This window comes from Brachyistius frenatus, unplaced genomic scaffold (assembly GCF_029030835.1).
Source record: "Brachyistius frenatus isolate BFR_SWC_R1_liver_20210118 unplaced genomic scaffold, ASM2903083v1 Contig_98, whole genome shotgun sequence".
Lineage (NCBI taxonomy): Eukaryota > Metazoa > Chordata > Actinopteri > Embiotocidae > Brachyistius > Brachyistius frenatus.
In genome coordinates this window covers 1,434,608-1,461,185 of record NW_027210697.1, presented here as the reverse complement: position 1 = coordinate 1,461,185, position 26,578 = coordinate 1,434,608, and the positions used below count along the sequence as shown (strand labels likewise).

At 39.4% G+C, this 26,578-nt stretch overlaps 1 protein-coding gene across 3 annotated transcripts; it reads right to left on the bottom strand.

The window, feature by feature from the left end:
• Positions 1-1,739: 1,739 nt before the first annotated feature.
• lactbl1b (lactamase, beta-like 1b) lies at positions 1,740-19,610 on the bottom strand. Of its 3 annotated transcripts, none has more exons than XM_069711258.1 (7): positions 19,551-19,610; positions 13,842-14,013; positions 12,069-12,175; positions 10,375-10,532; positions 5,252-5,499; positions 3,286-3,391; positions 1,740-2,778 (listed from the first exon to the last, which is right to left on the bottom strand). In XM_069711258.1, the coding sequence occupies exons 1-7, from the start codon at positions 19,608-19,610 to the stop codon at positions 1,800-1,802; spliced, it is 1,830 nt and encodes a 609-aa protein (XP_069567359.1). In that variant the 3' UTR covers positions 1,740-1,799. The 3 variants fall into 3 exon arrangements, with proteins under 3 accessions (XP_069567359.1, XP_069567360.1, XP_069567361.1); XM_069711259.1 differs by having other exon boundaries at positions 19,557-19,610; XM_069711260.1 differs by lacking the exon at positions 19,551-19,610 and having other exon boundaries at positions 12,069-12,143; positions 13,816-13,947.
• Between the last annotated feature and the right edge of the window lie 6,968 nt (positions 19,611-26,578).

Below are 26,578 nucleotides of genomic sequence, written 5' to 3'. Positions count from 1 at the left end.
TGAACACAGACGGACAGTAGTAGCTCATAAATTTGGACAAAGACGTGAATGTACATATTTCTCAAAATCTGCACTGTTCTCCTAAATTTATTACATGTCATTGAAGAGCTCGTATGTATAATTTGATCTTGGTTTTGTCGTTTTGGTTTCTATAAAAATATCGTTCAACAGTGCCTGTATTCCACCTGCTGTCTTATTGTGAAACCTCTTTACGCCTCAGAGGGTGAATCCAGTGGGAATGTTGGACAATCAGATCTGAGTGGAATGTCAACATGTTGTATTTGATTATTTGCTGATCAGCAAAAAAAAAGATGTGAAATATTTCTGTGTTTCAGTGGAACATGTAAACAAAGAATGTAAAGCTTTACTGTGAGCTTTTTTTGTGTGTTTTCTTTTGTTTCTATTCATATGGCCAGACATCAAAATTTTAATCAGTGGTAAGCTCTTTGTTCACTGTGATTGCAAAGATTAAAAAAGTGATTTTGGCTATTGTGCGATGCCTAATTGTGACAAAAAAAATAAATGTAGAGCTGTTCATACAAATGTAGTTTTCATGTGTGACTTTAGATTAGCTTTGTGACTTCGGGGATTGAAACACAAGTATATCATAATGCCGAAGGGCTTTATTCATCGCCGTGATTGCATTGCGTGATTGTTTCCTCATCCAAAGTGTATTTATTTATTCCAAATAACAAGCTTCGACAGCAACAGAGGATCAACAGATGGTATAATTAGCATGCGAGTACTGTTTCGTTCCGGTATGGCATGAGCCAAACACACTTTTGCTTCCCGCCACCCATCTCGATAAGCATTAGTCTGTCGGTTTTGACAACATTGCATTGCGTAGCAGAATGACAGTTTCAATGTCTTCACACTGTCTGCAGCTTTGCATTCTCATTTCCTCGATTGCACTCGTTGCACTTGGATGCTTGAAAGCCAAACGAGATTTTCAATTCCCTCTTCCATTTCCAGAGCATCGTCATACAAGCTATACAACAGCCTTTGCGTTATGAGGGTTATTTTTGTTCACTTGTGTGTGTCATTTCCCCGCAGCAGTCAGAGGAGTGTATTATTCATACTGCTGTTAAGAGGTCAGGAAGAATTGGAGTCCATTTTTGGTGATTATATAGCAGGGAGTCGCACATGCAACCAGAGGCCTTCCTGTCCTTAATCGCCTCCAATTACGGAGCCAAAAGAAATCTGCATCTCAGTTACAAATAATTGCATGATCGTTGACATTGAATCAGCAGTTCCAAAACTGTGGCGGCGTCACGATTTAATAGCCATGAAAATGTCCTGATTTTACCTAAAGAAGCATAGTGATAGATAAATCATTTATTTCACTCACCGATGGAAGATGAATAAAAATTAGATAAGGGTTTGATGCAATCATAGTTGGAAAATTTGAAATAAAATGTGTTTAAATATTCATGTGAATGACCATGACAGGAGTTGTTCTGCCGTTTCTCTCGGATGGAAACTCAATAACAGAAGAGATTACGACACGAGCAGTTCATCGACGTGAATGATCAGTCCAGAGGCGTAATGAAGGAGCGGTGTGAAGAGGACATTCGTATGCATCATTCAGCAGAGAAATTAATTAAATTTTCTGTGAAAGACATTATATAGCTGAATAAATGTAATGCTGTCCTTCTCTGTAAATCAGGAGCACAATCTTCTTCGCGATCACCGGCGTGACCCAGACTTTCACATCCAGTCTTTTAATATTCACAGCATTCCTTCTGTTTTCAGTCCCGAGGAGACACCGCTTATGTTTAGACAACTGCATTGCTGCAGTTTCAGCTGGAGAAGGTTGGCTTACGGGCTATTCTCACCACATTATATGTGTTTAGTCCCGGTGCATCGAAACCAGGGGACAAACCCGCCTTATTAAACACGTAGAAGTTGAACAATTGGCCGTCTTGTGCTTCCAGGGACACCGAGGCCGTGCCGACTCGCAGAAGACAAGGGTACTCTTTTTCAAACACCACCCTGAACACACGATCGACCAGGTAGTTGAGCTTTATTGTCCTGTACTTCTCTGGTATCAGCTCTTCAATCTGAGGACCAAACTGCTGCATGACCAGAACTCCGTCCGGCCCGACTTTGATCTCGTAGAAGGTGATGTTGCTGTATGTGAAATAGCCGATGTAAGGGTTTGGGACCGGGGGAGGGACGAGGAACCTCTTGGCCTCCCTGAATGCTTTCTCTACGGCCGGGATGATTAAGTTGTAGGCCTTCGTGACCACATCCTGGCCCGGGGAGCGGCTGCCTGCCATGAGTACGACCAGTCCGAGCTTCAGCCTGGGAATGAGGGAGAAAGTGGCGGAGTAGCCGTCCAGATCGCCGTCTTTACGCACCACCTCGTAGCCCAACAGCTCGTTCGCCTCCCACGGTGTCCCGGTTCGGTTGGCGAAGTAGTCCTTATCGCACTTGAAGAGCGGCGTCAGCATGATCTTCAAGGAGTCCGGCTCCAGGAGCTTGCGGTGATAAGCGCCCAGCAGCATCATGGCGAGCTTGGCCAGGTCTGCGGCCGTGGAGAACATCTGACCCGACGGCCGGTACCAGCCCAGGTCATAGAGCGGGGCCGGTTTCCCACTGGAGTACACTCCCACAGCCAACTGGGTCTGCAGCTCCGGGGTCAGGTCGAAGCCGGTGTCTTCCATCCCCAGCCGGTCCAGGATGTTGTCCATGATCCACCGCTGGTACTCAACTCCGGCCACTCGCTCGGCCATCACGTGAGCAAGCAGCGAGAAGGCGAGGTTACTGTAGTGGCATCTGGAGGGAAGCACATTAACAGAGAGCGTTTTGAAAAAGGAGAAAAAGGAACTATTCTCTGTGTCCTATAGCTCACTAATTAAGACGTTATATTTTATTTGTTTAATCTGGACACAAATCTGAGCATAAAAAGAAAAACAGTTATGAATTTGAATGTATCCACCACACCATGCAGAGCACTTAAAAGTCTGATATTTTGCACAAGTATATGTAAAAATACACAATGTGTAGAATGATCTGTGCCAATTAGACTGTGCAAAATAACTGTCGCTTCTAGTGGGATGTGTTTATAGATAATAATGCACTTCTATGTGACATATCTTGACTGCTGATTATACTGTTTTGGTCTCATTTGTAAAATAACGGCAAAATCCGAAAGCCCTAAAATGGCAATAATGTGAGAAATAAGAAATATTATAAATTTTTTATCAGTGCAAATCCTTATTTGCACAACGACAATGTACATTTTAAAAACACTGAAGTAAACACAGCAAAAACAAATCTCACTTGGTGCCTGGGTCAGCGACGAGAACATCATCTTGTAGAAGATTGATTGCAGATTGTGTTTTCCCTTTCCAAAGCAGATTGGTGGCTCGGAGTCTCCTGGGCAGGCCTGGTTCAGCCCACAGTAAAAAAAAAAAGACTAAAATGTATAAATATAGCAACAGCTGAATTGTATTTGTCTGCATGTCTTCTTCTCTCTCTAAAATCCTCAAAAATGTCTCTTTGTCGTTGGTTATTTTACTTGTCTTGCAGCAGCACATGACAGATATTCTTCTCCCGACATGATTATTATGTTCAGCTTTGATATTTTGGTGAAAAACTGCAGGATTTTTAATGCCTCAGGTGTTTCTCTCAGCTTTTATTATTGATTCATTAGACAGAGTGAAGCGTTACAAACTAAAAAGTCTGTCAGATAAACAGATGCTTGTTTATGCATGAATGTTGCAACTCTTGTGTGCGGAAAACCTCCAGGATGTTATGGATATGCACAGCTCCGATACTAAATGATTAATGTCTTTACTGCATCTCTATTGCAGGTACATCGTTCTGCTTCTGAGCTGGATCGATTGGGACAGACTCACAAACCTGAATGTCTGTCTGTGAGTGAAGAAGTTACAGCCAAATGTCCGACTGAGTTTTCAAAATAAAAGCCCTAATTTCAAATTAAAAGCCCTCTGTGGCACACTTCCACAGTCGCCTACTAAGGTTGGTAGTTGGACCCTTTGCGTCCCTGGGCAAGACACTGAACTCCCAATGTCAGGCGAGCACCTTGCACGGTTGCTCTGCTGCCATTAATGTGTGTGTGTGTGTGTGTGTGTGTGTGTGTGTGTGTGTGTGTGTGTGTGTGTGTGTGTGTGTGTGTGTGTGTGTGTGTATGTGTATGTGTGTGTGTGTGTGGGGGGGGTGTGGGTGTGGGTGAATGGGAGGCAAACTGTAAAGTGCTTTGAGACTTCTCAGTTGATAAAGTACCAAATAAGTGCAGTACATTATACCATCTTGCGTTTAATACGCCTTCTAGCCAGACACTTTGACCTATTCTTGTTAAATATTTGCTCAGCTCAGTGGCTGTGCGAGTCATCTGTGATGTCGAACATGATGAAAATCTCACAGATGCTGGGGATTTACTTGTTTTTTCATCCTTAACCAGCACAGGAGGAGGAGAAGGTTTAAAACAGCAGGTTCATGCAAAAGAACACAAAACATTTTTAAAGATGTTTGAGGTCTCTTTGTATGTTGGCGGCTTTAAATGGTAGCAAGCAAGTAAATGTGAAACTAAATAAAGCTGTAATGATTATTTTTTTTTAGTACAGGTGATTTTCCCGACTTTATCTTCTCTATTAATTGGTTGATTGTTTGATTTACAAAATTTCATGAAATAGTGAAAAATTCCAGTTACAATTTCCAAAAGCTTTTCTAACCATTAGTTTAAAAGCCAGACATATTAAATTGATCGTAGTGTAAGACATGGAAAAATAACACATTTTCCAACAGGAGAAGCCTGAAATTTCTATTGTTTGGAATTTGAATTAAAAAATGTAGAGACTGAATATCAGTAAAAAAAAAAAAAAAAAAGAAAGAAAGAACTTGAATCCCCAGAAATATTGTCTCTGTAAACAAGCAAATCCATGACAGATCTTTTTTTTTTCCTCTTTTGTCCAAGTCATTGTTTTTACATCCTCCCTGCAGTTTTGAATCAGCTCCTGTGGTTTCAGTCATGTCTGTATTCACACCTGAGTTATGAATCCAAGATATCTACAGTTTCTAAACTGCAGTCTCTCTTTTTTGTTGAGGCTAATAGACCACCGGCATTTCTATACAAAACTAACCGCGGGATACAGATAAGAGCAAAAGTACATTCAGTGCTGTTTTAGATTTGTTACATCTCAAAAACTAGTGTCACCGGTGACAATACAAGGCTGTCTGGGGTTCAGTGATATTTAAAGTTCATTCATTGTAATTTGCTACATGCCTGAGAGCTGGCTGGCCATCCTGCGCAGGGTGACGGTGGAGGAGCGGATCTGAACCTCCCCGCTGTCCAGAAATATCAGACCATCTGTCACATATTTCAGCTCGGAGTCCCGCATCTTCCCCAGAGGGTTTTTGATGGTAAAGTTCTCCACGTATTTCTCCAGGGGATCATCGAGGGAGCCGATCTTCCCGTCCTCCCACAGTTTGTACAGCATCAGTGTCGGGAAAATTTTGGACAGACTGGCAATTCTGAAAAACAGATATTAAACCGAGATTGCTTTTCAATCTGGCAGAACATACATCCAGAGTTTCCTTCAGATGGCACACAAATGCACACTTCTGGTTTATGCTTTTGACTGCTGTGCTTTTCCATAAACATGTTGCTTTTCCTCCGTCAGGGTAAAATAACTCATTGTGGATATATCTGGTTGAATAAAAGTGAAAAACAACTAAATATGTTGCGCCAAAGTTAAATATATTTAGCCTGTACTTAATATAGCCACTACAAATTTTCCCCAGAAGAAACATGTAACTTAGTGTATCATGTATCTGAAGTATTGTAGGACCAGACCAGAATTATTCACTGTTTTGGTCAGAAGAACATGATATGGACAGTTAAAGACTCTTAGAGGAACAGTTCCACATTGTGGGATATAAACGTATATGCTTTCCTTCTTAGTATTACAAATGAGGATTTATATGAGTCTTGTAGGTATAAAGCAACGTGTAGCAGCCAGATAACTTAGCTTCCCACCAATACTGGAACCAGTCTGTCCAAAGCTAAAAAAAAAAATCTATCCACCAGCAGCTTTAAAAGAGCAGTGTTAGGGAATTCAGTGACTTCTAGTGGTGAAGTTGCAGATGGCAATCAATTTAATACCACTTGCTTCTCCCTCTCTTTTAAAGCGCGCAAGAGAATCTACTGGTGCAGTTAAACTCGCAAAAAACCTTAAAGTTCCTCTCTTGAGCCAGTGTTTGGTGGGTTCCCTCTGGGCTTCCCTAGAGACATGGTAGTGCAACATGGCGGGCTCCGTGGAAGCTGCCTATGTAGATATAAAGGGCTCATTCCTGCATAATGACAACAAAACTCTTCGCTTTTACACTAACAAAAGCATATTTAAGAATATCATATTCAATTCCTGCCAATAGAGCCCCCTAAATCCTACACACTGGTCCTAAAAAGTTTTATGTTTCATCTTATTTACTTAGTTTATTTCGCGTATAAATAATGAGCTAAGCTGATGTTTGATTGGGAGTTATGTCAGAATATTTCTTGGCCGGGCTCAGTAACTAACTGCAGTCTTTGTTGGTTGCATTGTGTGAATTTTGAGTATTTTGATTTTGAGTTTTTGCCTGTTGGTTTTGTATTTAATTGGGTTTTATTCCATAATGTCCTGAGATATACTGGTAATTATAAAAAGCATGTGTCAATGGTTATACTGAAATAATGAAAAGGTTAAACTCATTTTAAATGTGTTGACTAGAAGGAAACAAGAACAACTTAAATTCAAATAAAGAGAATAAAATGAAGTGTCACTTAAAAAACAATATCTCCTGGTTTAAACCAAACAGACACAGAAAGGCAAGAAATCCCTTTTCTCAAGTATTATAAAAAAAATTGTAAACACTTTAATGTGTGAATTTTTATGATCTGAGACATATCTATGCAGAATTCTAACAATTATTCATCAAGATAAATATAATAAATTGAAGTGTATGTCAGTCATAAAAGGGTTCAAAAGCATCAATCATACACAAACTTCCAGCTGTCACAGTTTGAAGGCAAATACGGTTCGAAACACATTTTATATTTTTAAAAGTTGCAATGTAATCCTCGTAGTGAGCGCTGCTTCCCTTTCAAAGATTCATTCATGTTGACAGTTCACAGGCGTAAATTCGACTGTGTCGCTCTGCATTGAACAAAAATGCCAGCTGTGACAAAATTGTTTAATTGTGGAAAAATGACATGAATAGAGCATTAGCCCTTTCAGCCGCAGCTGTGAACTCCACATAGCACTTATACGCCTGAAAGTATTCAATAAATCTTTGAGTGCTTACTGTCAAATGTCCTGTTTTCTAAGACCTGAAAGTGTGCTATGGTACACGATGTGCTGGAGACTGCTGCTGTGAATATTGGTTTTGTCCTGTATCTCACATTATCTGTGCGCATACTGTGTGTTTGGAACAAATACTGTTCTAATAGATGTTTGCATTTTCTTTTTAGGGTCAATATAATGTGGGCATTCATCAAATTTGTAATTGATTTTCAACACGTGGGGATAATATCACTGTTTATCTATCAGTAATTTTACGCATAGACGACAACTACTACTCAGGCCGCAAGCACGGTTTTATGATTTCGTCTGTGGCTCCAGTAGAGCTTTCCAATGTCTGAGAAAATAATCCCTTGTCATGTCACCGGGGTTTTCTAGGATTGGGCTTTACAAACCTAAGCATTAGAGTTTGAGATGTGCATTCTTAAGGCGAAGAGAAGCTGATGAAATACATTATTAAATTGGCAAAGTAAAAGTGAAGGATCGAAGCTTACGGGGATCTAAAGTCGGCATATCTCGGTTTCCAATGTTTTGATTTTAATCAATCTGTCTTTTACAAATCCTCCACTTTTATACCTCTTCAAATTATTTAGCGAGGTAATCAGAAAAGAGTTTTTCAGTGTTACTACATCACCAGGTCGGATGAGGATCCCTCTGCCCAACGCTTTGATCCAATCTGAAATCCCTGTTGGATGGATTATACAGTAGAGATAAGCATGATCACCAGAGAATGAAGTGTAATTACTTTGATGGCACCTTCCCATCAGTCTCTGCAGTACTTTAGTGCTAATCAACACATTTGCAAGCTAAACTAAGATGATTAACAAGATAACATCTTACACACTAAATATCAGCCTATTAGCATGATCATTGATACCATGCTAGCATGCTGCAGTTAGCATTTAGCTCAAAGCACCACCGTTCTTTGGCTTTGCCCAGACTGCAGGCAAATTGGATTTGTTTCTCAGATCAGATCTTAACTGTTGTTTGCAAGTGAACGGAGCGGATTTGGCATGTCCAGACATCGCCAACCTGTCTGCATGGGTTGCCGTGGTAGTGGCGCATGCACAGGGAAGCAACTGGGAAGCTAAGGGACAATTTATTTCTGCGTCTGTCCACAGACTGATGTTCTCCTTGTCCACCATAGTGCCAAAATCTACACTCTTTGATAGAACTCTGCTGGTGGTAGCATAGATTCTGCTCACTGTGTCACTCTGGAAATAAAGTCATCATTGTGTGTCACATTGAGAGTGAAACAACAAATCCAATCACAGCAACCAGAGCATCCGGACTGAGACCTCCAAAGGCAAAAGAAAATACATGAAATGCAATTTGGAAAAATTGCATTTCATGTATTTTCTTTTGCTGACCAGACTTTCACAATTCAATCTGGATACAATTTGGATATACAAAAATTGGATTTGGTCTGGCAGTCTGAACAAGATCTTGTGTGTAGTGACACCGACATGCAACTACATGTGCCTGAGCTTTGTGTTCAAACAGCCTAATGTTGTTGTGGTTTCATGTCAATGATTATTGCCACTGACACATTGTCCATCGTCGGCCCTGGTGCCACTCTGACACACACAACCACAGTCATTCCAACCGGCACAGCTCTGCAATTACTACCAATTACACCATCAGTGTAGTACTCGCACACTGAACACAGGGCAGCTCTAGTGTGAGCAGCTCACCGCAGGGTCCCCTTTTTCTTTTATATGTATTAATTGCACTGGGCGTGAATCCGAGGCACTCTGTGGTACACTGGAGAGTAGTAGAGGTTGGAGCTCAGTCAGGCGAGGTTTTATTTTTCCATTATACTTTAGATGGAAAAGTAGACTTTTTATTTCTTGGGTTTGGCAACACAGACCCCCTTCTCCATTGTAAATGACTTGGTTTGTTAATCATGTTATTTAGTATTTCAAAAACTCAAAACAATCTGCTCTTACAAATGCTTGCTCTGGAGACTTTGGTTTGTAACACCAAGGATGACCATCAATTACACATCATAGTCAGGGGCTACATGCGCAGACGTGGGCTGGTTGAGTTACATTTATATCCAGAGTTTATGGTCCCATTACGATGAATCAACATTATGTAACAATGTTCATCCCATAATGAAAACACATTGCTTCCCTTGCTGCGCAGAAGGCAATGGGTTCATGTAAAGAAGACAGCAGCCGTTTGACGAGTGATAACACGGAAGACGATGAGATCCGTGTCCTCTGTATTATTTCTCTGATTTTTGCAATTTTAAAAAAGCTTGGAGGTTCACATTTCAAAACATAAGCCTACACATTCCTGATTTATGATTACAATATTTTTAGATTTTCTGTATTTAAATTGTAATGCTTAAATATGAAATGTAACTACAAAAAGTCTCCATTGGTTTACCATTGTATAAATATATTTGAAAATGAAAGTGTCTTTTTTATGCTATCAAAAAGAAACCAGCAAATTTCTCGCACTGCAGTCACAAATCAAGTTTGTACGTAGACATATATGAACTGATAATAAAACTAATTGTATTGCAAACAAACTCTCCCTTATAGCTTTGTGTTGTTTTGGTCAAAGACTTGAGAATTTTTCTCGTGTCACAAAATGTTTTAGTTGCAATTCAGACCTCTTTGGTTGCAAGTCAAAATCCTTTGGTAATGAGTTGAGGTGGATGGATGTGTAATGGGCGGGTCCTAATTTTATTCTCAGTTCATATATTTTTACTTACAAACTTGATTTGTGATTGCAGTGTGAGAAATTTGCTCTCAAAACACTTTTTTTTTTTTTTTTTTTTAACTATCTTCATATTTAAAGAGCTAACTGACACCTAACTGCATTGTTGTCTTTGTTTTTTGAGGGAACCATGGAGGACTTCTGCTCATGACCTTAGTGTTTCTTAAATCTTGGCTACTGCCTTGGCAATCATATATGCATTATCAATGCAAAAAGCATATTGATTTTACCTGAACAAAATATCAAACTGACAAGGGTTTAGCTGGTTTAATGAAGTTTACAAGTTGATTGACAGGGAGGTCCGTGACATCTGTGATGTGTCTTTCTGAGCAGCACCCACCTGTACATTGTGTACTCGTTTGGTGCTCCTGACAGAGGGTCGCTGCCATTCCTCTTCCCAAAGTTGCCAGTCCACAGAACGGTGTCGTTTAAGATCACGATGGCCGACAGAGAAGGAAGGCTGATGGGGTTGATGGTCTTCCGAAGCAAAATGTCCACCTGGAAGAGACAAAATCAACAAATATTTCGAGAGTAAATGAATGTATATGTAGACAACTGAATAAAAAAAGACACTTTAAAGGAAGACATGCTGTTTCAATATGCTTCCAGTCATATATAAAACACAATATATCATTCATGATTAGACCAATGCTTCCAACTGTTTTGGGTTGTGATCCCTTACAAACAAACAAACAGATGTTTGACTGTGGTCATGTGTCAAAAAAACCGCAAGTTACTTTTCATTTAAACATCTCAGATTGTTTCGTTTGTAGCACAAGCACAATGTTTGTTTTCCCTTCTTTCCAAGCCAATTCATCATCTCACAACCCCGCAGGTTTATCTGGTGACCCTTCATGTTCGCACAAACCCGATAATGGGAACCAACCGCAAACTAAATTTCTTTCAAACAACAGTCACATCAGTGTTACTTTAACAATTTTATAATGCCATAATAAAATATCATTCACAGCTGCTATTTTACTGTAGAACAGAAATTGACTTTGGATGCTTTCACTGATTACACCTCTGTAGTTTTACTTCAGTAGGACTTTAAGTACCAATACCCTGTATTGGTACTTCGAATAAAGGAATATTTACTCCACTCTTGCTGGACATACAGTAGTTTACATTATGAATTCTTTATATACACATAAACAACTTATTTAAAGTGACACAGTCAAATCTGTCAGTCATGCTGTTTGCATTAAACCTACAGGTAAATAATACATTTGTATTTTAGAATAATCATTATGGCTTCAATGTACTGTTTTTGGACATATTTTCACGTTTTGTTTTGTGTGCTTTTACTTTGGCATCTGTAACTTGTTTGATGCAACATGAAATCACAGAAATATTACTTTGATATTCCACTTTCTAACTTTGTCAGAAGAAATAACTGAAACTAACTTAGGAAGGTAAAATATTATTCTTAGAAATGACTGGAATCAAGATTGAATGTATTTTTGATATTTGCTCACAAGGCAGATATTTCCACGAGACAAACTTTCACTATAATCAGTATAAAATATGCACATGACTGATTTTGAGTTTGGCTTTAAGTGTTTAATGGCTGCAGAGTGAAAGCAGCTGTTTTTAGAAGATGGAAAAAGTACAAACTGTGATCCGATCCAGGATAAGCGAAAGATAATGGACGGATGGAAAGTACAAACTGACATGTAAGTGGCAGACCTCTGCTCACCTTTGAATAAATTATCAAAATTTTATTCTAACATCAATGTATTAATTTTCCAAATGGAGTTACATGCTCATTACTAATGTGTATCCACTACTCTATATCGTCAGAGTCTCTCCTGGGTGCTAAAGTGCTGCTTCCTGAGCACAGAAACACAACCTTTTGCTCACAGACATTACCTTTTTTTACATCCAGTATATCTTTAATCTCCATCTGTCAACTGAAACAACATTTGGTGTGAAGGATTACTCCGACCAGCTGGTAAATTTCCTCAGACTTGAGTGGGCATGATGAAAAAAAACCACGCAGATTAAGGCCTGTGTACGGTGAACTTCTCTCACCTTTTCCAGCGCCTCTTTCAGACTGGGGATCGGATGCTCCAGAGGGAGAGGCTCGGGGAAGCGGGGGCACTTCATCTCCAAGTTGCCATTGCGACCCATCGCTTCATCTGGAGGGTTGATGGGAAATAAGAAAAAGAGACAGAAAGGAAGAAAAAGAGCCACAGGTGAACACGGGGGGAGTGAAATTCCCACTTGGTACTTGATAATATTCATTTATCAATAGCACAAAGGGGTTGTGGTATATCTGGCTGGTTTGGAGCATCATTAAATCTCTGTGCATTCCGATGAACCCCGTTGATCTTATGGGATAGACTCGAGCAGGTTGTATGGTGTATAACTGGCGGATCAAAAGATATGTGGCCCGGTCCTGCTGGGGACTCTCATTGTAGTCTTGGGCCACTATTTGCATTTTCATTCTAAAGCAGTGCTATACATGAAAAAAATAAATAAATAATTGGACTATAAAAAGGTGTCTCAATCCATATTATAAAATATGAATCAGAGCCCGCAAAGGCATTTTCTTTTCCAGTTTATAGTACCGTATGACCTGATGTTTCTCGGCTCGTGTAGAATCACATCAAAAAGCCTGCTCGGTGTTTTGGAGACAAAGTGTTTTGTTCGTGTGTTCTTTTTAAATAAATTACACCTGAGAGCCTGTTGGGGTGATGTAATTAAATGTCAGCAGATTTAAATTAATCGTATGATCTAAAGCAACACTTGGACAACTGTGTTTTGACCTTAACTCGGATTTTACTGGATTTAATGTGATTTTTACACGTCAGTCTCGAATGTTGTCTTTATTCTTTAATTTTCAAACCCAACATGCATTCAGCGAGAAAATTCAAATAATCAACTTTCTATCAAGTTGCTAATGTCTGGCTTCTTTTAACCTGATGCTACCTTCAGTGAACTTGTGATGTTGCCACTTACACACACTTTTGCCATGCTCAACAGCCTAAAACTAAAATTTCAGCGAGCTATTGCTTTATCTTATAATGACAAGATAAAGATCATGCAATTTGCAGATCGTTTTATCTCTTAATTACAATATCTCTATCTCCTAATTATAAGAAAATAATCGGTCGATTATCAATGTGGCAGTATGGGTTGTTAAAAGTAGACCCTTTTAGCTGCAAGCTAACAGCTATGAGTTAGCATTGAATGTAATATACAAGAAACAACCTGCAGTAACTGGATGGCACAGATTCAGTCACACAGACATTCAGATCCACTGCTCATTCAAATGGTTACTTAAGTGCAACATGCTTGTTTTGTACTGTGAATAAAAAGAAAGAAGATATTTTGTGAATTCGCTTATTGTAAAATGAGTGTAGTCTGTGATGTAAAAGTAGTGATGTCACGCCATCAGGAAGTCTCAAATGAATCACCACAAATTCAAGACAACTCAGAAGTGAAATACTGTAGAAGGATGTGCAACAATGGACATTTTTTTTTTAATCCTGCAATGACATTTTCAAAAATAAAGAGAGATCTTTTCCTTTTAAGTGCAAAGAGAGAGTCACAGCTTAGTGTTGTCACAGGTCTGAGTTACATTAAATCCAAGCTGTGTATTTTCTACTTAAATACACATTTTTAGTACAGTGTTATTGGCCATGTTAATACAATGGTAACCTAAATGTGGTAAAAAAAAAACCACAACAACACCTTAATACCTAAAACGCAAATCAGAAACCCCTCAAACTTTCCTTATTACAACAACATCTCAGTGGAATTAACCAGACACAACATGGTCCATCACGGTGTCGGTCTTACCTGGCAGAACCTTCGGAAGACGATATTGCCAGAAGAAGCATCCGGTCATCACCAGTGACAGAACGAGGAAGAACACCAAACCCATTTCCGTCCATTTCACCTTCATCCTGTTGGTTTTGGCCGGTTCTTCCAGTTTACCGCCATCAGCAGGAGCCACCACCACAGGAGTTGGCTTAAGTAGAGACATATAGGCAAAAAGTTCCGCAGCAAAATACTGAATGTGTGAAATTCTTTGTTTGTTTGTCTCAGCCTGTGACAAGATATTCTCCTCCAGGTTGATTCCGGTTGTAAACAAGTCAGATATCTGTGTCACCTTGCTTTCAGTGTGTAAGTGATCCCTGTTGTTAACGGTACTCGCCACCTGATGCTTCACAGGTCAGGGCGGGATTACCAGTGACATAGAAATCTTCTTATCACTCAATCAACATCCTAAACATTTACCCAAAGTTGGTTCGACCTTGTAAAGCATTCCTACACCACAAAGGCAGTCAGCAGCGTCCCTGTGGAGGTTTTCCCTGAGCCGGGAAAGGGCACAGGCACGGACTCCCATCTCTGATTTCTCACTGACTGTAGTTTAATCCTGGGCCATCGGCGCTCCTGTCCCTCACAATTCAATTTCCTCCCCGGCAGCCACGGGCTGTTGACATCATAATCCCCAGATTTACTCCACCGAAGCGGCCGGGGAAATCTTAATCCCTAATCCCCGTGAATCAATTCACTTCAGTCCGGCTTCGCCTTGTGCAGCCCACCAGCAAGCCGCACAAGCTGACAAGGATGGCACCCGCTCAGCCAACACAAGTTGTGAAGGGGTGTTTGGGTGCGCTTTGGAGCCAGAGCATGAAGCTGAAAAGTACAACCACTCGGGTGCAGCAAATCTGGGTCAACTGAGTTTGGAAATGACAGACAATTTGGTATGCTGAAGGGAATTTAGATAATGACTGAGGATAACATGCACTCCAGTTTCTTCACTCTAACCACTGCTGACATACACACCGCACAGATACAACATCTGAACGTGAATGTTTTGACATCCTGCCCAACACTGGATTTTCACGGCCAGTATCAGATTGACCAATACAATATTTAAAGACTTTTTGATATGGATCCCTTTAATTGTTTATAGATAATACTGACCAAAGCATAGTGAAAAAAACCCTGTCACTCGTCTATTAAGGATGAATTATTAGTTCCTTATTGGCCAGCAAAATGGTAATATCAATGATACATTTAAACTGGTTAAAATATTGATCTATACAAGATAAATAAAAACAAAAATGACATGTTCTGGTAAGACTATTTCAAACTGTGCCAGTATTACTCAAAGTAATAACCTTATTTGATTAAAAACTAATGTTTCTGGTTGCTAAGCCTGCTCATTTTATCTTCTTATGCAGCAGGACGGCTGGATAATAAGCTGATCCATACCATGAGATCACAGGGATTTGCTATACCAATCAACCCATCGTTTTACAAATTCTGGCTAAATTAAAAATTCTTAAATTGACATCTTTTCACTTCTTTAAAAATATACTTCATATTTATTAATGTCCAAATATATATATATATATATATTTTTATCTGCTGGTTTCAATTTGTTTCTTATTTGACTGAACAGTCGTTTTTAGTTTAATGTGAACTGGAGCTTTCGAGGTTCCAGATTACAATTGTGAAAGCGGCAAGCTGGATCACGATCGGCTCCAAACAAGTTGTGATGTCATAAAATCCTGCTCATACCTGCAGATGTTAAAGTCAGATTTAAGATGAGAAACCAGAGATTTAAATTTAGAAACAATGAGCAGAACACATTTTTGTGTGCAGGCAACCAGCAGGAAGAAATAAAGGAAATGTTAGGTTTTTGCATTATTCTGATACTTTGAAAGGTTAGCTCTAACCGTCTCATTGAGATGTTTGTGACAAGTTCATGATTATTTCAGTTCAGACAGCCATTTAAAATATAATAAGTAACATGTTGAAAGGATAACATTGAGAAAAATGTGACAAAAATATGCCAACATAAGTCGTCCTGTAGGTAAAGGCTCATTGTGATGTGGCCTTTAATGGGTCACATGACCAGAGTTTATCTCAGAGCAAAGCTGTGGCATTGTGGGTAATGCAAAGAAAAGACTTCCAGCCCCAAGATGATCTTATTCTGCACATGGTCCAAGAGATGCACACCGTAAATGATTTTTTTTATATGTTGATATATTTGCGTATAATGTCTGTTGATGTGCCTTTACATTCGCTTTAAAGACTTGAAAGGGGCTCAGAAATGAATATTTTAAACATTTATATTGTATTTTCTGTCATGTCTGCTAATTAAATAAGAGAGAGAGACCAAATAAATCTTAAAAAGACATCTGTATGATGCTTGGCCGTTATTTAGTTCGACCAGAGTTGTTCCATTAGGTATTTAATTAATTAAATGGTCAAACAACTACACAGGACCTGGAATAAAATATTACATTCTTTATTTTATGTATTTAAGATTTAAAAAAAAAAAAAAAAAAAAATGTTTCTCAACTGTATTTCCAGATACATTAATGTAACAGCATCTATGAACCATAGTGAACACTTTATACAGTCTTTATAAAGGATCCTCTGAAAATCTTGGTGGTGAAAACAGTTTCCGTCCATCACTGGGTACATCCAGTGACTATCGCTCCTTCAGTCCGCGCTAATCTATTAATGGCTGAAATAGTTTGTCCAAAGCTCAGTAATGTATTTTGATGATTATAGGTACGATGATGCCATGTGGGGAAATGAAGTGTGAAAGCAAGCTGCGACTGATCCTGGTTGCATAACATAGTGATAGCTGGAGAGCACAGCAGCTGGCCCATTTTACCAGGACACACACACACACACACACACACACACACACACACACACACACACACACACACACACACACACACACACACACACACACAGCAGTTTAATGTGTTTTTAGTTTAAAGGAGAATTCTGGTTTATTTCAAACTGCAGTATTTCCCATGAATGTGGCTGCTGTGGCTCTATCGTGCTAACTTTACATTCGGGGAAGGAGAAGTTGCACAACCCACGGTGTGAATAGCGTTTATCGACGAGCATGAGCTCCCTGCAGCTTTCCAAAAAAAAAAAAAAAAAAAAAGCACATTTTTACTTAAATCATTTTAATCGTTTGTTTTCGAGTCCAACTGAAAGTGAACACAGACCTGAGCTGCCTTTAACAAACATTTTGCTAATTGCATTAGTCCCGTGCCACACAGCTTACCTCACCTGACGGCCGCACAACTGTCGCACACTTTTAAGCTTCGCGGCTGTCAACTTGTCATCTGAGGTTTTAGTGTGCAGACCGTTGGTACGTTTTACTTGAGTAAAGGATCCGATTCTCTCTTCCACCACTGGTGAGAAGATCTGTTGATAGTCATATTAACATCACACCAACAGCATCACAGAATGGACACCTTTCACTGCAGTGTCAATCTGAGTGTTTCATTATTATTATTATTATCTTTCATTTGATTAACAGAAACATGTTATTAAAGGAGAAAGTGGAGGCTGCTATCATTCAGAGAAGTACCCAATGTAGGCTATAATTAGCATATCAAGAAGTTACCAGAACATTTGGTGAGAGGCGCTAGTTTTTAAACATTTCTCTGTCTTTGCCTTTTTTCTAAACCGAATACAAATTAAATTGATAAGACATGAAATGGAACATCTTAGCATTGATGACTATTATCAAAGGCAAAACTCTGCTGTTGAGAGACAGGGTTGTCAGGAGCAGGCTCGAGTAAAACAGGGCTGGCCATTAAAACACACACACACACACGCACGCGCGCGCACGGACGCGCACGCACGCAGAAGTTCAACGAGGTCACGCACAGGTGATATCCGCATCTCCATAACCAGCAAATTCCTCCGCGCGTGCCGGTTTGTTTACAGGTGTGACGCTAAGTGTAGCGTCCCTTTTTTGTGTGTTGTTTTTGTTGTTTTTTGTTTTGGCGCGTGTTCTGGAAAGGTAGCAAATAAAATTAAAAAAAAAAAAAAAAAAAATGGCGCGAGCATGCTTCAAAAGTAACACGAGGCCGATACTCACCGTGCGGTTTTCATAGACAGGCTGCTGCGCGATGTAAAAACAGACTCCAGTGGTGGCGGGTCGCTCTGAGGACGGGGAGGAGGACAGGGAGGAGGACGGGGAGGAGGACGCAGTGACGCACCGAACCCTTAATTCCCTCCGGGAGCGCAGGTAAGACTTTTCTACAGTCTTTACTCACGTTAAGCGCCGGTTACAAATGTTGCTGTGTCCCTTGAATAATTTTAGTCGTCAGTTACACTGACCGCTAGCACTTGGCCTGCTTTCGTGGGAAATGACGTGCTTCCCTTTGGATTTATGTATTTATGTTGTTAGTAATTCGTTTTTGTGTTTCTCTTTGGCTCGCGTTTTGTCCGTGGACGTGTTTTTGACATTCATTCATCTTTGGGTGTAAGCTCGCTATAACAGCTGTGCATCCCGTGTCGGTGTTTTCTCTGTGATGTTGGTTCAGACCCTTGTTATTTGTGTGTTTTCTGTTTGCTGTACTATAATTATGAGGAAACAGGTGACTATTTACTGAGCACGTGGTGTGACGGCCAGCAGGAAAGTTGGAACAGTTTTGAGATATTTCCATTTTTATTCCTACAAATACTTCCACTCCACTATATTCATTTGACAGCTTTAGTTACTTAAGATTTGATACTCTAGGTGATATGACAAGATTTTACAACACATTGTTAAAGATTAAACTAGATTTGTGAATCTGAACTTTTCTTTTTTCTTCTCTCCTCTCCTATTAATCATCTGACGCCCCTCAGATTCCTCCCTGGGTTTTATACTTTATGTAAATGAGCTCAAACTAGCTCCAACAGTAACAATAACATGCTGCGTACACACTGATGCTTCAGTATTAGTAATCAAAAATATTTATACGTATATTATTTATATGTAGTAATATATCAGTCAGAGGGACCAAACCTTAACTTGTATTTCAACACTTTAACAACATGCTGCTAAAACGTATGTATTTCTACTTTAGTAGGATTTTTTTTTTTTTTTAGGCAGGACTTTCAGTTGTAATGGAGTATTTTTACTTTGCTGTATTGGTACTTTTACTCAAGTAAATGATTTGAATACTTTTTCAACCACTGGCATTTGTATTTTCATTATATATAGAAACACAGCTGGGATTACATTCATCCATGAACGCATTGAGATTTTCCAAGTCTGGCATTAACAGGTCCAACTCTTTGCGGTAAAAGTTTTCTCCCCGCCCCCCCATCGGCAGCAGACCTGATATTTCCTGACAGGCGTTGTCTTTCAGGGCATACTCTTGTCCTGCCTCTGATTATGTCCACAACGTCTCATCTTCCGTTTGATTTTGCAAAATATCCGTCCCAGGCGTGCTAATGTCTGTGTTTACCTTCGGTCAAGACTGAAAAGCTGCAGAGAGCTCTCACTTTGTCGCCCCGATAAATGCCGGTCACGCACTGTTCTGCACGACTCTTCATTTCCTTGAATCTCTACAACGGAATAACCACTTTCGTAGAAAACACTTCAGGTTGGAATAAAAAAACAACAACAACAAAAAAACCAACAAAACGATTTACCAGTTAGGTCCTGCGGGTGTGGGTTTTGTGTGTGCGCATGCAAGACTTTGTACAGCTTCTATACATGTTTATTGTGGCCGCTCTTACCTGTGCTTGAACCCCATCCACGGAGGCTTCTCTGAGAACTTTACTCCCCGTCTTACCCATGGTTTTAACGGACCAGCCGCTGCGTGAAAAGCAAAAACAAGCGGTTAGTCCTTCTGCTCAAAATCTGGTGTCCTTTGCTTTATTACTGTGAGATGGGAGGTTTACATGTATTGTGCTGAAATGCATTCTGTGACGTTGATCTTTGTCCAGATGGAGCATCTGCTTTGACATACGTACATAACAAAAAAAAAAAAAACCTTATAGATCATCTAGAGAATTCACAGCGCATCTTTTGAAGGACTGTAAATATGTCTATGCTATCAATGGCAGTTAGATTTTTTTTTTTTTGTGCAATTTCTTTCCTTTTGTATGAGGCCAACTTCAGTCTGGATGATTCGCGCTGTCAACAAGCGTGATAGAGAACTGCTCCCGCTTGGCCACCGCTAGCAGGAAGTACACAACAGCCCCCCCAGTGATCGACAGCCAGACACCGAAAGATTTACCTTTTGCTGCTGTCTGACCCAGAATGAAGGGCAGAAACACATCAAAAAGCGGCCGCTCCTCTGCTGCCTCTGTGCCTTTGAACGGGACATCAATCAGTGGGAACAGATCATTTAGGCATTAAACCAGAATCATGAAAGGGAGTGTTCAAATTACAGGCGACCTTGGGTTGAGCTCAATTGCCCCGAGAGAGACCACCTAGCACCGTTGTTTGATTATTGTGCGTAGAGATGGGTATTGTTTACAAAGTTTTGATTGCCGTACCAATACGTTGACTTTGATACTGGTTCTTTAGCAATATATATTTTTTTTATTGACAGTTTAATTAAATCCATTTGGGGAAAAAGAAAATGTAACATTGGGGAACAAGTTTTCATGCAGTTTAGAGGGCGAGCTTGTAACCCCTAAACAACTAATCTGCAGACTACTGATAGAGCTCTAGATGCTACGATTTGCAGATTTCCCCTAAACGCCTCACATGCAAGCAGTCACCAAATACTATGATTTACAGATGTCTCCTAAATGCCTCCTTTGCAAGCTGTCACTCGGTTTTCCATTTTACAGATGCCCTCTTAACACCTCACATGTATGCTGTCTGTAGATGTTATGGTTTTACAGATGTCCCCTAAACGCCTCACATGCAAGCTGTTCCTAGATGCTATGTTTTACAGATGTCCCCTAAACGCCTCGGATGCAAGCTGTCCCTCAATGTAATCATTTACAGATGTTCCCTAAATGCTTCAGATGCATGCAATCTGACGATGCTTGAATTTACAGATTTCCCCTAAACACCTCGCATGCAATCTCTCCCCAGATGTTTTTATTTACAGATGTTCCCTAAATGCCTTACGTAAGACAGCTACGCGCTCTCATTTTGTAGTTGTCAGTATTTGTAAATGAGTTCAATTTGCTACGTTTACATTTTTCTTTATTGCTGGCAAAGCTCATTCAAGATCGATCTGGCTATGTGAGACGTTTTATACGTCATTCATATGGCTCACTGTATAGTGTCATTTGATTTTTTTTTTTTAAATAGTGTATTTAATGTCCTACATTTTCATAGAGGTGAATAAAATGCATGCTGATATGTTTGATGATTGTAGGCTCCTTGGCAGTTTGAGCCATTCACTATGGTTGTGATACTGTATTAACCGTATGAAGAAAAACTACACAGGGTTTATTTGTCTTTTTCAGTCTTTTCATGAGCAGCTCTTGATCAAAATCAAATGTGATTTGCTTCTATTGTGTTTAGAAAAATCCCTTGTCTGTCAGCCGTCATCAAATGACCTTCAAATTAATGTCGTCAATTGGCAAGACTGGAAGTACACTGCTGTTTCTTTTTTGCTTTGGTTGCGTTGGAGATATTAAATGATTAAATAAGTATAGGTTAAAAGGTTGACATATCCTTTTCAGACATCAGGTTGAATGAATTTCCTGAGAAGCATTCCCTGAGGTATAGATGAAGACATGAACACAAAACAGCATCAACTAGAAACTATACTGCATCAAATATATCAGCAACAGAAACTGTTCTGAATGATTTGTTCATAGTGTACGACCCAGTGACTAAGCTCAAGGATCTTGAGAGACAAAGCACAATCAGTAGCTTTGAGTCTGCTTGGCAGTTTTATTTTCTAAGTGCGAGGGAGTTTCAGGGTTATTTTTTCTGTGCTTTAGTATTTAAGTGGGAGTAATTTGCTTAGACAAAGACACACCGGTCTTATAAAAGCTTCGGAATTCTGAAATGGACTGACCTTCATGAGATTAGTGTTGTAATTATGAAAAGCAGAGACTCAACCTAACAGAAACAAAATGAAGTCTCAGTAGTTTTCTTCGAACTAGAGGAAGGAAGTCTTCATCTTTGCGTCAGTGAATGCTTCATTCAACCGGACGTCTGAAAAGCATACGTTTGGAATTTTTCAAAGCAGAAGCAAATCACAAAAAGCTGCTCATGAAAAGACTGAAGAAAAAAAAAAAGAAAGTTTTTTTGCTATTGAATACTGACATAACATACAAGATGAAAGTCAGTCATTCGTGATAATTGAACGGGAGACAGACTGGGCTGCACATGCTACGTCTCACAGAATATATCGAATGGATGTTGCTTTCTTGCTGAAATGATTTTTGCAGATCGGACTTGCAAAGCCAGAGCAAAATGTTTTAGGTGTGACTGTAAGGTCAGCAGGTCAAACCATTAACTGGATTATTCATGTGTACCTTTAACCCCACTGCACAGAAGCACAAGAGTGAACGATTGTAGTTTGCCATGCATGCCTTGTTCTCCAAACTAATTAAAGATCCATCAGATATTCAGCGCCATGATAAAAGCTGACCTGCCGCTTCGGTACTTAGTCGATGTGCCGAGGGTAATGAGCGGAAATGCGTTGCTTCTATCCAAGGCAGCTAAATGACCGGGCTGCTTCATTTCAACTGCGTCATTAGCTTCATGTTGAAAGGGATGTTCCTGTTGCTTAAAAAAAAAAAAAAAAAGGCTTTTTCAGACACATATTTTCATGTTCCAAGTTTGTCATATAGAGAAGAATACATGTGGCTAAAAACAACGTTAACAAATAGCTGGAAATGACCGATATATGGTTAAACCAAGAGCCTATTTGAAGCCCTGAGGCTGTATTTAGGCTCTTTAGCTTCGAGCTAAATGCCAACATCAGCATGCTAACCCATTCACAGTGACAATACTAACATGTTGAGGTTTGACGTGGGATATGATGCGTTCCAATTGGCTTGTGTTTACTGTGTTTACAAGAAGAGGTCATCTTTTGGTGTTCATAACCTTGGATTTTTTTTTTTTTGGAAAGCACCAAGTTTATGTCTGTGCTGACATTTTCAGAAATGGGAAAATTCGATCAACTAGACCAGCAATGCCCTCTTCAGAGCCGCATCAACAACACGGCTAACAGATATGATTATTTTTTTGTGCTAGACAGCTGTGTTTTGATACGGCTGTACTTACTGTAACCTAAAAGATCACGCTAAACCAATTTAATCTGCCTTCATGCTATCAGCTTGAGATACACCAAAAAAAAAATAAATGGTACGACACTTAAAATAAGAGTGAAGTTTACTGTGATACCACTCGTGTGGTTGAATATGCTGCCATTTTACAAGTGATTCATATATCAGTAATCTTACTTACTGATATCTCAGCCATTGGCTTGCTTTTATGATTGATATATCATATTGATTTTGAGCACATTATGCATCTTCTATCAATTTGCATGACGTTGGAATGAAAGGATTAATTGCCTTTTAGGTTGTGGTCAGCATTTGTATCTCTGTTCTTGATCTTCCTTTATTGTCTGCAGCAGCGATGATCCAATTTCTTTCAAGGATCATTCAAATTTCAATATAAATACTCAATATAAAATCATGACGTCCGTTGGCAACCCCAGTTTTTTTTTCCTCCGTTTTATGCCGCTCACGAGGCAAATTCTCATATTGTGTGCTCAACGTTTAACCAATCTTTATTCTGCTGCCGCAAAGTATGAAAGCCAATCAAAAAAATATAGCAGGTTTGTGTGATGACAGGCAACTACCTCAATCAACATCCCAGAATGCAAAACGCAGTCTACAAAAGAGACTGTTCGAGAAAGATAAACACTCGTTCTTCACATGATTTTTATTTAATTGTGCAGATGCAAATCTCAAATGATTTGTATGTTCATTAGCTTCAGTGCCGTTAATCATAAAGGCAGATATTTAGCACAGAGTGTTCTCATTTAATCGGACGTAGCCTTTATAAGACTAAACTAAAGCATGTATCAACTGATTAAATATAAGCTTTAAAACAAATTGTCGACTCAGCCCTTTACACCAAATAACCTCTTCACTCCAAAAAAGAAAAACATTTTGTCTTTAAATTATACTTTGTTAACAATGTAGTGATTATGAGAGCGAGTAGCATTCATTATTGTTGCAACATTATATTTCAGTGCACTGGATGAATAATACAAATAATTTAACACTGATAACTACAATTTCTCCCAGTATATTTGCAACTCTGTTGTGTTCTCTTTGTTGTATTCTCCAAAGTGCAGTCATGAAAGTAAGTAATAATAAACTGAAATCAGAAACTATTAAACTCAAATCATATTCACGAGCGCATATGAAATACACAGCGTTTGTAAATAAAGTAATGCGCCACATGCACGACGCATCCAGCATCCAGCCTGTGGGAAAACATGTTACATAAGCTGCAGAGAACCAAGCACCTCATTTCTAGGCCATGAAACATCCTACATTGATTCATTCCTGGTACACTTACCTCAGCTTCTGAATCCAATAGCTGCTTTTTGCTCGATCTTTATCAAAAGGACGGGACAAAATTATTCCGCTTTTGTTCTGTGCGGGTTTGGGAGCTCGAAAAAGGGTTCCTGACAGATGTTAGTATCATGGTTGTGGCTAAATCCTGCTTGTATCAAACCCAGTATTCTGGATTAACCATCACAGCCAATGGACACATCTGCCGTGGCTCATAAATAGGTGCCCTTGCAGTGTGTGCGGCGTGCGTTCTGTGAGCATTTGCGTCTCCTTTCTTTCTTTCTTTCTTTCTTTCTTTCTTTCTTTCTTTCTTTCTTTTTTTCTTTCTTTTTTCATTTGCATGCGTGTGGTTTTTGGAGCGCGAGTTCACGCAACCAAAATACAAGCCGACTGCAGCTATTTACCGAGTTGAAAATTTACTGACAAGGAACGATTGCAGCCCATTTAAAGTTTTGAGTCTTGAGGTTGTTGGTTTGATAAATCCTAGACTAGAAAGTGGCAGAACTTCTAAAGATACTTCTGATAAAAAAAAATAAAAAAAAAAATCTTTGGTGGCTCACTCATGTTGGTCGGTTTCTGCAGACTCTCCAAAGTAGTTTATCGGGCAAGAGCTGTATATTGTCTGAGTTTCATTAATATTCCTGGCGCATTTTAACGGCATATTCCTTCGCCTCGTGATTTTGGAACCGTGTTTTGGAATGTATGCAAAAGAAATTGGCAGAAAAAGAAAGAATCTAAAGACGTACAAAACCCTTTGCCTCTGCGGTTCCGCCTCTGTTTTGGATTTACGGACGACCTCTGACCTAATTATCCGCAATGCTTTCGTTTCATGTTGAATAGGCACATGGAAAATGTCTTGTGGGTCAGGTGCATTTGAATTTAAACACAGATGAACACGTGTCAGGGCTCAGGTTGGCCTCTTGTCCGTGACAACAGTAACGCACAGAGCGGACATGATCTGCAAACCGTCTCATGGCCACAAGCACGATGGCGCCTGCATGGATTTGTACATTTTAAAAATAATTAAATGCTCTCGGGGGGACTTTCAGCAGACATGGTAAGTGGGTGAATATGTAGGCAGCTCTCTTTAGTGCATGCGGCTTATTGTGTCGAGTCGCAGGCTTACCGCAAGCTGCTGTGCTCGCCGGCTCTTTGATTATGTACAAGATCTCTCGTGATACGAGTCGGCTGTATTAAATGGTCACTATGACTTGAGTGTTACACAATCCCCGCACTAATACCTCATCTGATGATAAAAGTAGTTTGCAGGAATCGATCACATTAGAGGCTGCGGACAAAGAGGAAGAAGTTAAGGCTGTTAGCTTGGAAATACTCTAATGTAATACAAAAATTAAATACTGCACAGTTTAATCTAAGTTGGTGAAGTTCTTACAAACGGGTTAAATATTGTTCTAAAAAAAAAAAAAAAAAAGGCAGCGGAAAACACGAGTTGTGTTTAATGACTAATGTTCCCCCTCAGTTGTATCCACAAAAGAGCATCAGTTGTCTGATCTATAATTAATAATGTGTAAATCTATGTCGAAACCTTACGTAGTGCCAAACATCACCCCACTTCTTAACTGTAATCAATTTAATGAATTCTATGTTCATTAAATACTATATGTAATGTATGATTACTGTCTAGTCTTTCCAGGTGATGTTAGCAATCCTCAGAACTGAGCATTAACATACTAAAGAAAAATCCAATCCTTTGTTTTCCATCAACGATCACAGATAATGGTCGCGTGCATTACTAAACTGGTGGGAAAACATACATTTTATATTTCATTCGAACAAATTCAGTTTTCCCGTTAACCTAAATGACTAGTGTGAAGGATTTAGGAGGATCCATTGGCAGAAATTGAATATAATATTCATAAATATGTTGCCATTAGTGTAAAATTAACCTGAAACTAAGAGTCCATGTGTTTTTTTTTTTTTATTGCATTAGAATTAAGCCCTTTATAGCGACATGCAGAGCAGGTCCTCTTTTTAAATTTTTTTTTTTTTTTTTTTTTAAAGTTTAACAGCCACCATAGATTCTCCTATACGCAGGGAAGAGGAGGCTGAGACGAGGGGTGTTTGGTTGACCATTGGGATATCAGAAAGGTAGAAAAATAAAATAAAATTTGTATTGATTGTTAGAAAATATGACATGGTTGTAAGGGTGATAGTTTTAGTACCACAAAATCTAAACTATAAAAAATTTGCCATTTTGGAAGAAGTACAGGTGATTTTTTTTTTCATGT